Genomic DNA, 13566 nt, shown 5'->3' with positions numbered 1-13566 from the left:
TAAACTTTTCCCTCAGCATATTAGCTTGTGCATACAAGACACGCCGCTGCCTATACATGTCATCATCATCACTCATTTGATCAATGTGACCCAAGTACTTGGTTCTACTGTAACAGCACACTTCCAGAAGCCTCAACGCGAGACTCTTCAGTCATTCTTCCTGACTGAAGAGTCTCGCATTGAGGCTATTCCAGAACCTGTCCTGACAGGTTCTGTCGTTTGACTACCAACATCTGTCAATCTAACGTTAGCTATGCAAGACATTCAGATCACCTTCACCCCCATACTACAAATAAAAAGAATAAATATATCCACATAGCCAAACACACATCCATCATCTCTTATCAATCCAATATCAGAACCTCTCTCTATTGAGTCTTCACACATTACACACTACACCTCACATTGCCCTTTAAACACCTCACCATCCTTTCTTTTCTTTGGTTTTATTTCTTTTTTGTTGTTCTCTCTTGTTCTTGTTCATATTGTATTGTTTTTGCTGTAACGGTTGTCAACTGGTTTAATCTGAGTTTAGAGACCACCCTCTAGGGTTTCTTGTCTCTTACCTGCACAATATTTGCATATTACCCAACTTTGTTGTGATGCATTAGTAGTGCCAAATTGCAACCATGAGCACCAACGCAGAGAGGAAATTCATCAATTTGAGGAAACGTCTGGACCAGTTGGGGTATCGACAGACACTGGGAATTGAGACATTGCCACTAGTGGAGAAACTGTTCAGGTGAAACTTAAAGTCATCATCATCATCATCATGCACCTATTGCCCTTATCCTCATATACCAGCCAATCAATCACAGTTGCCCAGATCAAACCATTGTTTGAGTGTGTTATTCTCTGTATTACAGTGATCTGGTCCACACAACTGAAAGCTTGCGCAATGCCAGACTGTCAGCAGGGAAGACAGAGAAAGAAAGCCGAAACTTTGATGCCCTTCTGGAGCCTTACAGGACGGAAAATGCCCGGCTGGTCCGGGAGAACAATGAGCTGCACCTCGAGCTTCTCAAGATGAGGGAGGAGAAGGACCGTGTCAGCAGAGGTAAAGAGGTTTAGATATCAGTCCCCCTCCTGAATACACACGCATGACCCTCATACACAAAAGACTGATACGACTCCTAACCTTCGCATAATGCTATTTTGTTTCAGAGCTCAAGACCCACATTAGGAAACTGGACCATGAGTCATCTGACCTGAAGTTTTTAAATAATCAGTATGTGCACAAGGTTCGCTGCCTGGAGAAGGATAGCAAGGCTAAAGCTGAACGCATCCAACAGCTGCAGGAGAAGAACATGCAAGCTGTGGTACAGACACCAGGTAATAACAGGGGCGCAGTGATATTTCACTTTGGTAGAAGGAGCTCAAACTTGATACTGACATTTTTTTTTTATAGCATCCGGATAGGATGCATAAGATAGTTTCAACACAGACTGTGAAGCATGACTGAAGAAATGGATCCTCCAGTCCTTACATGATATCACACATGTTTTCACAGGTGGAAAAAAGCACAGCATTCCTTTCAGACGTCAGAGAATGCAGATCGATGAGCTCCTACCTACCTCTGCTACCACTGCTTATCCCGCGCTGCAGCCTGATGACCCATACATAGCGGACCTGCTGCAGTTGGCAGATGGAAGGTTTGCCTTCACATGTGGCTTCTCAACTATATACTGAGAGAACTGGTAGTCGCTTGATGTACTGTATGTGTTGATTGAGCATGCTTGCACATGTATTATTCATTTAGGGACTGTTTTACTCCCTGTGACCTTAATTTATAGGATTCATGAGCTACAGGAAGACATCATAAAAGTCAAACTAAACCTGGAAAATGCTCAGGGCTATATAACACACTTAAACACTCAGGTAAGGAATAAATATATTAATTTAAAGGGACATGAAATTGTGATATGGTAAATGCTGCAATTGAGATTGTGGTGCTGCTTTTTGTATTTATTTATTACACTCTTGTCAGGTGGAAGAGCGAGACAAAGAGATAGAGCGTCTGAATCGTGCACTTGATGGAGGACGTCCTCATGATGTCATCTCCCTAGAGGCTCAGAACATCAGCAATGAGAAACTGATTGCCCACCTTAACCTTCAGGTAAGCATACCACATTCATACAGGATGTTTATATATATATATATATCTATATAGTTTTTATTGTATTTTAATTTTTGTAACTATAGGAGTGGTTTTCCAGCTATGGGGCACTGCAGCGTATTGTAAAGTAATGAATTATAACTCATTGATCCCCTGCAGGATTACTGCTTGGATGTCTCCATAGTTGTTAAACCATCAGCTGCCTGCCTTGTACGGCCTGTCCCAGATAACACAGCTTTGGGTCCACAGATCAGCTACCTGTTGCCTTGCACAGCCTGTCCCAGATAACACAGCTTTGGGTCCACAGATCGAATACCTGCAGGAGACCAACAGGACACTGGAGCAGAAGGTGGAAGGGCTGCTGCAGAAGAGGCAGGATGCTTCCACTGAAGTAGCCGATCTGTCTCTAAAGAACCAGGAACTATGTGAAGAGCTCACTCACATAGACCAGCTCGCCAAACAGCTAGAGATGGACAAGGAGCAGGTGGTGGAAACTGCTGACATGGAACTGCAGGAAACTAAAGTGAGAATATTAGAAGGGAAGGGGGGTGTACTTGTACATGCAGGAGAACAGGACTAATACCTTCTACTAACCCTGCATTAAATGACAAAAGAAGTTGAATTTGGTGCAATGGAAACAAACCGTACAACAACTTTACCCTTTGTTTTCTTATCAGAAAGAAATTCGGAGGCAACAGAAAACCATTGAGGACTTGGAGAATATTATCACAGAAATAAGAAGGGTATGTACTGAATATTATTGGGCTTAAGGGGAATACTTGTGAATTTACAGCTTATAAATGTTATGTATACATTCACAACCGTTCCTTTCCAGAAACTAAAGAAAACATGCGCCCCCATGGAATACAAGTGTCCTGTTTTTTTGTTTTATTTTCATTTCAGTTCATGTCCAGCCAGAAACTGTCACAGATTAGAGAGGTCCTGCCAAATGTCCCCACAGTATTAAAAGTTTGAACATCCCTTTTAACCGTCTCCGCACTGGTATTTCAGGAGCAGTTTGAAGGTGGCTATGAAAAAGACCGTCTTCAGGACCAACTGGTGGAACTCAAGGAGCAGAATGAGAAAATGGAGGGACTGATTAATTTCCTGGAGGAAGAGAAAAGTAGGCTGCGGGAGAAGATGGAGAAAATGATAGCAACTGGTAAGCAGCAGCAGTTTGCTTCACCTCTCCTACTGAACCTTGGGGCTTTATCCCGTTTCCTTCTATACACACTGTTACAGTGTAATTGGAGTGTTATTATTACACTGTAGTGTAATTACAGTGTTATTACACTGTAATAACAATGCATCTGTCCACCGGCCTAGCAGCTTTTGTTTCTCAATACACCACTGACTTGCACGTTTCTATTTCCTAGACAAAGACCTGGTGCTGGAGCTAGAGACCATGCGGACTAAGTATGGTGTTTGTGGAAGGGAACGCTCCCCATCACGCCTGGACGCATTTGTCAAGAGCCTAGAGGAAGAGAGGGATTTCTACCGTCAGGAGGCTGAGCGCTACAAGAGGACCAAAGGGCATTTGGGCCGGGACTTAAGCCCCAATCGTAGTCCAGGCAGAGGCAGGAGTCCCGGGTCTAGAGCAGGCAGGGTAAGTGGATACAATTACCGGTAACTTGGCTAATAATTTAACAGACTTTGAGTTGATTCTCAGAGAAGCTGATGCAAAAATACTCTGTGATTGGAAAAGATAATGGCCTCTTTAATTTCAGGGGGGTGTTGAGGAGACGGAACTCAATCGTACCGTAAAGGAAAGAGATGAGCTGAAGGCTGCTGTGTTGGGCATTGAGAAGCACATGGAGGACATCCAGACAAGTGTGAAGGCCCTCAGTGCTGAGAGAGACCATCTGAAAGCACAGTTAAAACAGGTGGGTTTGAGAGACATGCCCCTGGCATATATGTGATTGAAGTGACTTTCTTTATGCTTGTATGGATCAACTGTGTGCGTGTTCACTCAGGTGCAAGAGGAGCTAAGGCTGGCCCACAGTACTACACATCTGTCTACTGACATCTTGAGGTTGAAGGAGGAGTTGAGACAGGCAGATATGGAACTCCAGCAGATGACTTCTGAAAGAGACACACTTATGGGGAGATTAAAGGTCTTTACATAACGCCTGTCACCCTTTGAATGCCTCTCCTGTGATCTCCATCTTGTAACATCAACTATTATTATACCATAATTAGTAGGGATGCACGATATATCGGCAATCATATCGGTATCGGCCGATGTTGGTCATTTTTTAACATATCGGTCATATCGGTATCGGTCAGATGTTGCAATGTTAATATCGGTTATCATTATCAGCCAAATTCTTCACATTGATATGAAATAATGCAGTAAATCTATGATTTATGGGCTTTTCCAAAGGCTTTGCAAATAAAGAAATGCATAACTTTTTCAAATTCAGTGTTAACATGTGTTTTTCAGTATGTACAAAATGTGATGATCATAAAAATGTGGTTTTATACAGATCATATCGACATCGGTAAATATCGGTTATCGGCCATAACAGCAATGTTAATATCGGTTATCGGCATCGGCCAAAATTTTCATATCGGTGCATCCCTAATAATTAGGGCTACTAAACCACTACTTGACATAATTGACATTTTGCCCTTTTTTTGTGTGGCAATTATTAATTATGTTAACTATAGATTTCACCAGTCAGTTGTCGATTTTATTTACATATCTGCAAACTTAAAGCATTCCTGGTGTCTAATATGCTAGAATTTGTCTCTTACCGTATGCAGAACTTGCCTCAAATGCCTAACTTGCATATTATAAAATAGATTCATACCATATAATGAACATCTTGGATGAGTCCAACACACTAACTGCTGTGGTTTGCAGGTTGCCCAGACATCATCTCTCACCGGCAGACAGGAAGAGGAGAGGAGGATCCTAGACCTGGAGAATGCCATTCAAAATGTAAGCCTGTGCATTTCAAAACAAATCTGTTTGAACATTTTGCCCCACCTGCTGCTCACAATTATTTGACTGTTTCAGCTCTAATATTTCAATATGCCAGCATACAATAATTATTCTGCTATTCACTACTTGAAAGTTAAATGTTCATAATTATTATGCTGCTACGTCTCTTGGCCTGACCTTTGTGTGTTTTGTGGTCCAGTTAGAGCGGGAGAGACTGGACCTGCGGTCACAGGTGTGTCTACTGAAGGAGAGCAGGGAGGCTGTGGAGGACGAGCTGAAGGTTCGGTCCACTGCTCTGGTCCAAAATGCAGAGGAGACAACCCAGCAGAGGGCTGAGTCCAATGCTCTGAGGTGTGTCTGCCTTCCATATGAAACGCTGATCTCTATCTTTTTTTCTTCTGTCGCTCTCCAGACACTGCTGATCAATAAAACAGTTGTACTAAAAATGAATCTGTCATGTTGCAGCAATGAGGGGTTGTTGTATTTGTCCAGTGCCATACAGTGCTGATGTATCTGTGTCCAGTCAGTGCCATACAGTGCTGCTGATGGATGCTTTCATGTCTGTCCACAGGCTGCTACAGGAGCAGATGGAGCAGTCACTGTGTGATACCCAACACAGACTGTCTGTGAAGATGAATGAGCTGTATGCTGCACATGAGCAAATTGAGAAACTGGAGGAGAGAATAGGTGAGTGTTTATGGATTTGGTGGGATGACTGTTCCGGTTAATGTTGTGCTGTTTTTTCCCCCATTTGTCTGAAGTTACTCAGCCGGTTGTTCCATGTCTATTTGTCTACCAGGGGAACTGAGTAGGCAGGGCTCCAATCACAAGGATGAGGTGGCTGTTCTTAAGAAGTCCATGTCTGCCCTGGACAGGGAGAAAGATGTTCTGCAGGATGAAGTGGATCAGAAGACTGAGAAGCTGGTCGTGGTACAGGAGGAGCTATCAAAAAAGGTAGCTCTTACCCAGGGCCGTAACCAGGGTTCCGAAATAGGGGAGGTCCAGCAACGGGAAGCGGAAAAAAAATTGAGTCCCCCCCCCCCTTTTTTAGCCATATTTAGAGTAATATATCATTTTAAATCAACATTAGGATTATACTGTTGTGATGTCATTATTCAGTATATTCTCTTTCATGTCACCACCTGCTCAGCTCTCCTGTCAACATAATTGTAACTAACAAACACAAACTGTTTTAGCCAAATTCATATCAAAATGACACCTACAAACACAGGTACACAACCCAAGCCGTACACAACACACAAAGTCATCATCGATAATAAAAAAAACATACAGAGGGACATTTATTTATTCCTGATAGGAACGATTGAAAAATAAAATAAAATATATTATGTTGTTTTTAACTTTACACCACCTCTTTTTGTTACTTATTGGGTCATGAAACTGAAACCATGCATATAGCCACCTGCATACCTGACTTCGGGAGCTTGGCAATTGGCATCATGCATGATTAGCCAGTAGCATCCCAACGTGTCACACAGGTAACATTACTTAAGAGACAGACTAGACACTTACTTTCTTGGTTGTTGCTAAAAAATCTGTCAGTGTCACTCACTGTCTGTCGTTCACTCGCTCACTGTCTCGCAGCTCGCTCACCTTCAATTATCTCGCCAGGCAGACAGACAGTCATCACTCACCACCATGCTGCTGCTCTCTCGGAATCAAGTTACCGCGGACGGGGCGTCAGATGACTTCCTGCCTGACCTGCCTTTCGTTTCAAAATAAAAGCGATCCCGTGTTTTTCATGCTTTTCCATGCAGATTGTTTTATAAAAAAAAAAAAAAAAAAAAAAAAAAAATCCCTCTGAAATAGGGGAGGTCCGGAACTCCCCGTCCTCATAGCTAGTTACGGCCATGCTCTTACCAACCGCCAGCCAACCCTGTATCATGAGGTCCTGTACAGTATGTCCTTGTCAGTTGTGGGTCAGGAGGAGTTTCATCACCTTGTTAGGTGTGATCATGTCAGTGCCCCATGTTTCTTGGACAAATTCCTCGTGTACATGCTATGTTCATTGCCAGTCAGAAGCCTAATTCATTACTAGCTAATAGCTATTACTAATAACATAACCTGAATAATCTTCAGGTTTGTTATTAGTTATTGCTTCATAAATAGTCTTCAAGTACTCATCATATCATGGTTGGTCCTTGAAGAGTATTTATGAAACAATGCGAATTGTTTTTGTCGTTTATGCAGGAAAACACCCTTGAAGATGTGAGACTCACAGTCACAAACATGGATAACTCGCTAGCGTAAGTGTTTTGGTGTGACAATTCTGTTTGGCTTTGTGGTGACTCACTGTCATCGTAAATGAATATCATAAGAGTATGTCATGAAACCGGAAACCCACAGTTCCTCTTCATGATCTTTCTTATATGACTGAAAACTTGTGGTGAGGTTAATGTGTATTACTTACAGTCAGCTGAAGGGGGCGTTGAGCAGCCGTGAAAGGGAGATAGCCAGTCTGAGGCGGCAGCTGGATGCATCTCAGGAGGAGCTGGCTGGACTCAAGAGAGACCGAGAGATCACACTCCGAGAGAACAGGAGGCTGCAGAATGACCTGGTCACAATGACCAGAGAGAACCAAGTATGCAATACAACTATTAGTAGTTGGTAATCAGTTGCTACATGTTTCTTCTTTTTAGATCTGTTGATATTTGCACAGATTTTTCGACGGCACACAGATGAAGAGAATAACAGCCGCTCCTGTGTTTTAATATGTTTTCCAGGCTGTACATGCCGAGATGGAAGAGGCATTGCATGAGAAGGATGAGCTGAAGTTGCGGGTTCACTCTTATATATGTGAGGTGTCCAGAATAGAGAAATTGATGGCTGCAAAGGCAAGAGAAAACTGCTCTATACTGATATAGATGTTTGTAAATCTGTCATAGTATGGATGGATATTTTCCATGAAGCTACATTGGTGTTGGAGATTCAGTTCTATTCAGTGCAACATTAGATGTCCCATATCTGTGTGACTGGAAGCACCTGGATAGCCTATAGCTGTTGTCTCTTACTCCCACTTAGTGTGCAGACCGTCTCCCATTTGCCCCAGCTGACCGCTAGGTGTTGACCCACAGGAGCAGGAGAACAGGGACATGCTGGAGCGGTTCCGGATGGCCCACACTGAGATGGATGATCGGGAGCAGAAGCTGCACCAGGCTGAAGGCCTCAACAACTCGATCCGCTTGGAACTGCTGTCTTCAGACACAGAACGCCGGCATCTCCGCGAGACCGTCAGCCACCAGGAGAGAGAAATCCAGCAGGTGGGAATGAGTAGGAGGGAGCTTTGGTAAACGATTTCCAACAGCTATCTGCATTTTAATGTTGGCATTGAGAGGATAAATGATTTTCCCAACACAAATATGAACAATAAACTAATTACATTTACCTTCAACAAATTGTAATTAAGGCTTGTAATTAATTACAATTTGGGAGAACCTAAAAATCTTGAGTTTTGGTAAGGAAATGAATGAATGTCTGTGGCTACACAATTAATCGAATATTAATCATGATGAAGATTTTGGCTTCCCACAATCATGAAAATCGAGATAAAACGTGCCACATTCCGTTGCTCTTGTTGTCTTGTGTTGTAAATCCAGCGCACCCCTTTCCCTCGCAGTGCTGCACTCCGCCCCTCCTCCAAAGCCAAACACACTGTGGTGCGTTTAGTTTCAGCTCCAGTCAAGAACAGAGATCCATTCATGTTTAAACTTTACTTGGTAGAAGATGACAGTTCAAAGAAATCCAGTGTTAAAAGTTTTGTTGTTGGGCGTCCTGGTAGTGTAGCGGTAGATTCCCTGCCTACCAACCTGAGGGTCACAGGTTCGTGCCCCCGTGTTACCTCCGGCTTGGTCGGGCATCCATACAGGCATGATAGGCTGTGTCTGCGGGTGGAAGCCGGATTGAGGGTATGTGTCCTGGTCGCTGCACTAGCACCTCCTCTGGTCGGTCGGGGGGCCTGGTCAGGGCGGAAGGGAACCGGTGGGAATAGCGTGATCCTCCCACGTGCTACGTCCTGCCGGTGAAGCTCCCTGCTGTCATGTGAAAAGCGGCTGGCAACTACGCATGTGTCAGAGGAAGCATGGTGCTAGTCCTCTCCCCAGATTGGCAGAGGGTGGAGCAGTGACTGTGGCAGCAGGGGGAAATTGACCAAGTACAATTGGTGGAGAAATGGACAAAAAAAATAAAAAAGTTTTGTTGTTTTTGTTCCCACAGTCAAAGAGTAATCATGTTAAATAATCGTGATCTCAATATTGATAAAAAATAATCGTGATTATCATTTTGACCATAATCACGCCACATAACTGTTAATCGTTCACCTTTATTTGCATAGTGGTTGTCGATTAGAAGTTGTGCAAATGTGTAATAATGTTCCCATCTGTTATATTGCATACTGTAGTGCAGCATACTGTGAGATTAGACACTGAAACAGTCTTTATAACGGCATGAGATAAAAATCTTAACATGCTCCCTGTTAGGGAATGGAATTTCACCATTCCTCATCCGCATTATAATGATTCAAACAGCTTATATAAACCAAATGAATGAAACCAAGAGCCAGAAAGATGTCTTATGAAAGTATATTTAAAACCATACATTCTCTGTTAATATGTATTGTCAGAGGGCTGAATCTCAATGTACACATTCTGATACGTTATACAGAGTCAAATATTCAGCGGCGATGTCACAATTTGACATATGCTTATAGGCAAAGGAAGGCAGAGAGAGGAGGGGGGGTTAAATGTGTGTGCGTCGTGGAGTCTAACAGAGTTATCAGTTGTTATTGGAACACGACGCACTGACCAAGGTTTTAGCAAAAGGAGAGAAGTCCTCAATGCCAAGGGTGAATGTGTCAGATGTCATGTCATGTTAACTTATTGTAGCATAATTATGTGCATGCAAATATAGCTTATTGATTAGGAAATGCCAATAGAACTTATATTTTTCTCCAACACTCCCTCTCCACCTCCTCCCCTACATCCCCCCTCTCTCCCTTCCCTGTTCTCTCCCCACCCCCTCCCTTTCCCTGCTCTCTCCTCCCCCACACTCCCCTGTTTGCTCCCCACCCCTCCCTTTCCTTGCTCTCTCCTCCCCCACATTTCCATCCCCCTTTCTCACTCTCTTTCTCTTTCTGTCTCTCTATCATATAATTGTTCAATCATGTTGTCATTATTACTACTGTAATTGCTATTGTTGTGTCAGCTAGATTTAGCTAGACATATTCACTGTGAAGTCCTCTGAGACATGCTTGTGAATTAGGGCTATACAAATAAACTTGACTTGACACTCCCTGCCTCCCCCCTCAGCATATGCAGGCTCTTCAGGCATATGAGGCCCGGCTATCGTCGCTGGTTCGAGGGACGTCCCGACTGGAGGAGGCGCTGCGCACAGAGCAGCAGGAAAAAGATGCTCTCATCTCGGACATGGCCTCTGTCAGGGAAATCTGTGTCAAACTGGACTCTGGCAAGGAGCTCATCGCACGCCAGCTCACCTCCAAGAGCATGGACCTGGAGAGGGTGAGGCCTGCCTCACGTCGACTTTCTTAAACACCCTGTTTATATCATCTATCTGTGATGATCAATGCATTCCAGGACTTACCTTCTGATGAAATGTTGTAATTCCCTTTTTTGTGCACCCACTTCCTCTCAACAAGTCTTGTCTACCTCAGTTGCTACATTTCCCAGAATAACCTGACACTCCCAGAGAACAGGTGTGAACTTGTTGCATTCAGCTGTGGGTTGTACGTGTAGGTGGTGAGAGCAATGGTGGAGTCAATGGGAATTTCTCCAGCTGAAATTGCGGGTCGCACCCCTTATTCACAATGTAACATGCCTTGTGGCTGCATTGCATTATGAGCTATCTAGTATCTCGGGGATGGGCCTCTTTGATGATACCATAGAGAGGGCCACAACACATTCTCTCTACCAGAGGGCCGGATTGTGACCGTGCACTTCCCCCAATAGGATACTGTAACCCCATCACTCAATTACCCAGTACTGAATATATACAGGTAATCAAAGTTTATTGTACCAACATTTATATTTTTCATATTGAAATACATTTAGAATGATTGGGCTAGCCTAACCAAAAATGCTACCTTATCTGTAAAGGGGAGACTCATGTGTACCCATAGAACCCATTCTCATTCAGATATCTTCAGGTGAGAGGTCAAGGGACCCCTTTGAAAGTGGGCATCCCAGTTTTTCCCTCAGCAAAATTTAGCCTAACTTTGAGAGCTATTTATTCCCTTCCCGACAAGCTAGCATGACATGGTTTGTACCAATGGATCATACCTTAGGTCTTCTAGTTTCATATACCACCTGAGACTTCACTTTGGCTTTGCAACTAAACCCGCTACAACCATTTGATATGTACCACTCTGCAATCAGAAGATTCATGGGAGAAATTACCAATCGGGAGCAGAGCAGGAGAAAGGGTTAAAATAAAGATACTCCCGTGAAAATCTGTGAGTTTTGGCAGGAATGTGACATGCTTTCTGTTTTTCCCCTAATCCCCTAAATCTTTTTTAAGGTAAATCTTTCTGCTATCAAAGTCCAAAAAAGGGGCACAGGAATATAAGCTTCATTGCCAGTCGCTGTTATCTAACTCTTTAAGGTGGAGATTTTCTTTTAAGCAAAATTACAATGAAAAGGTCTTCACAAAACCCTCTGTAACGTGTCTGCTAGATCACAGGAGAACTAGAGGATGTTCAGTCAGAGGCAGAGCTACTGAAGAAGCAGTTGGCCAGTGAGAGGGTGACCGCCCGTAACCTAGAGACGCTTCTCACCACCAATCGGCACAAGGAGTTCCAAACCAACCTGACTGCGAGTGAGAAAGAGTCAGAACTGAAGATCCTGCGGGACCGGCTCACCCTGGCTGACAGCAAAACGTGAGATGAGTCCAGCATGTATACCGGTAGTAGTAACTGTTGGAAGTGAATAAGAATGTTAATTTGTTGAATGCATTTTGTGTGTGTGTGTGTGTGTGTGTGTGTGTATGTGTGTGTGTGCGTGCGTCTGTCTGCGTGAAAACTTAGTGCTGGACATGCCAGAGAGGTGTCCCAGCTGCGAGGCAAAGTGTCCCAGCTGCAGACGGAGATGGATGTTCTGAAGAGACAGTTAACCACTGAACGCTTTGAGCGGTGAGTTGAACTACTGTTTTCTTTACACTGAAATACACTGCATATCCAACACCTCCACTATGGTAGTGATATTATTCTGGAATAGAAGAACAAAGCTGTAACTGCGACACAAAATACAAATTTGTATATTACAATTCTGTCACAGAAGCATTTTCACTATTAGATTTCCGATATTACAAATTAGATTTTCTCTGTATCCTAATAATTGTATTTCTATATATTTCTCAACTTTTTTCTTTCTTTCTGCAAGCAGTACTGTTAGTTGTGTAAAACTGCAATGTCTACAAAAGAGGTGCCCAAATTCTTTCCTATGAAGGGCCAAAATTAATCTGGATGGATGGCCGTGTGCCAAAAATAAATGAGATCTTATGTGAAATTACATTGAATTTTATAGACAATTTACATTCTAAATCTAAAATATGTTTTCTAGTTTCATATGGTAAAAGTATCATCAAGCTAGCTTTAAAAACATTTAACTTTATAATGGCCTTATTCCAGCGCATTAACCTTTACACTTGTGGAAAACTATTACAAGTACACAATAATTCTCTGAAAGTACTTAAAAAAAATCTATAATACATGTACATGTAGATACAATGATGTGAAACACAATGGAGGTGCAAACAGCGCATTTCAAAGTTGCCTCTCTGTCCTCAGTGAAAGGGCCATTCAGGAGATGCGCAGACAGGGTGTGTCTTTCTCGTCCCTTCGGAGCTCCTCCCCTCTCAGGAGCTCCTCCCCTCTCAGCACAGAACGCTCCAGCCTCCAAGAACGATCCACTGACAAATCCTCAGATAAGTAAGGCTGCTATTTTGGACATGGAAATAATCGTGCTGTTTTTAACGGCCGCTTCTGTATTTAATGACCACTTGAAATCTGACATTTTCCCTTTCTTGTTCCAGGAGTGTGAGCTTCAAGGACTAGCAATTATACAAGGACTGCTGATGAGTGAGTCAGAAACCTCTAGAGGCCTGTTTGGAGTCTTCTTGTGTTGGACATGAGTTCTAAAGGCCTGCATATACCTTGGTATTAACACTTGGCATATGAGTTCTAAAGGCCTGTATCTTCCTTGCTATTAACACTTGGCTTGATGTGTCCATCCAAAGCCGTATACTTTGAATGTCACTTTCTGTCCCTGTCCATCCTCGGGTTCAGAGGATCAGTCATGAAAACATGCCTGAGTCTTATTAAAGCTAATGACAGTGCTAACGTTTTGAACAGATAGTATTATTTTTCAATCCCAATATCCACACCGTAATGACTTTGTCTATGTGCAAAGTATCCTCTCTGTCAAGAGGACACTGTAAGCCAAGGTGTTCTTTTACCATCCCTGACCCTGTTCTT

At 43.0% G+C, this 13566-nt stretch overlaps 1 protein-coding gene across 1 annotated transcript; it reads left to right on the top strand.

Annotated features, from left to right (window-relative positions):
• Positions 1–629: 629 nt before the first annotated feature.
• Positions 630–13472, top strand: cep135 (centrosomal protein 135; the record flags this gene model as incomplete). Its single annotated transcript, XM_083648427.1, has 25 exons — positions 630–742; positions 867–1057; positions 1165–1332; positions 1511–1652; positions 1794–1878; positions 1988–2116; positions 2424–2639; positions 2794–2859; positions 3128–3278; positions 3493–3722; positions 3844–3999; positions 4090–4230; positions 4983–5060; positions 5263–5414; positions 5635–5750; positions 5863–6017; positions 7275–7330; positions 7497–7665; positions 7808–7918; positions 8159–8344; positions 10388–10597; positions 11768–11970; positions 12118–12222; positions 12880–13020; positions 13125–13472. 25 exons carry the CDS (start codon positions 630–632, stop codon positions 13144–13146), a joined length of 3492 nt encoding a protein of 1163 aa, XP_083504553.1. The 3' UTR covers positions 13147–13472.
• Positions 13473–13566: the final 94 nt, after the last annotated feature.

This window comes from Poromitra crassiceps (assembly GCF_964638095.1).
Source record: "Poromitra crassiceps genome assembly, chromosome: 12".
NCBI lineage: Eukaryota > Metazoa > Chordata > Actinopteri > Beryciformes > Melamphaidae > Poromitra > Poromitra crassiceps.
Note: the sequence above shows the minus strand (reverse complement) of the source record. Positions and strands in the feature narration are given on the sequence as shown.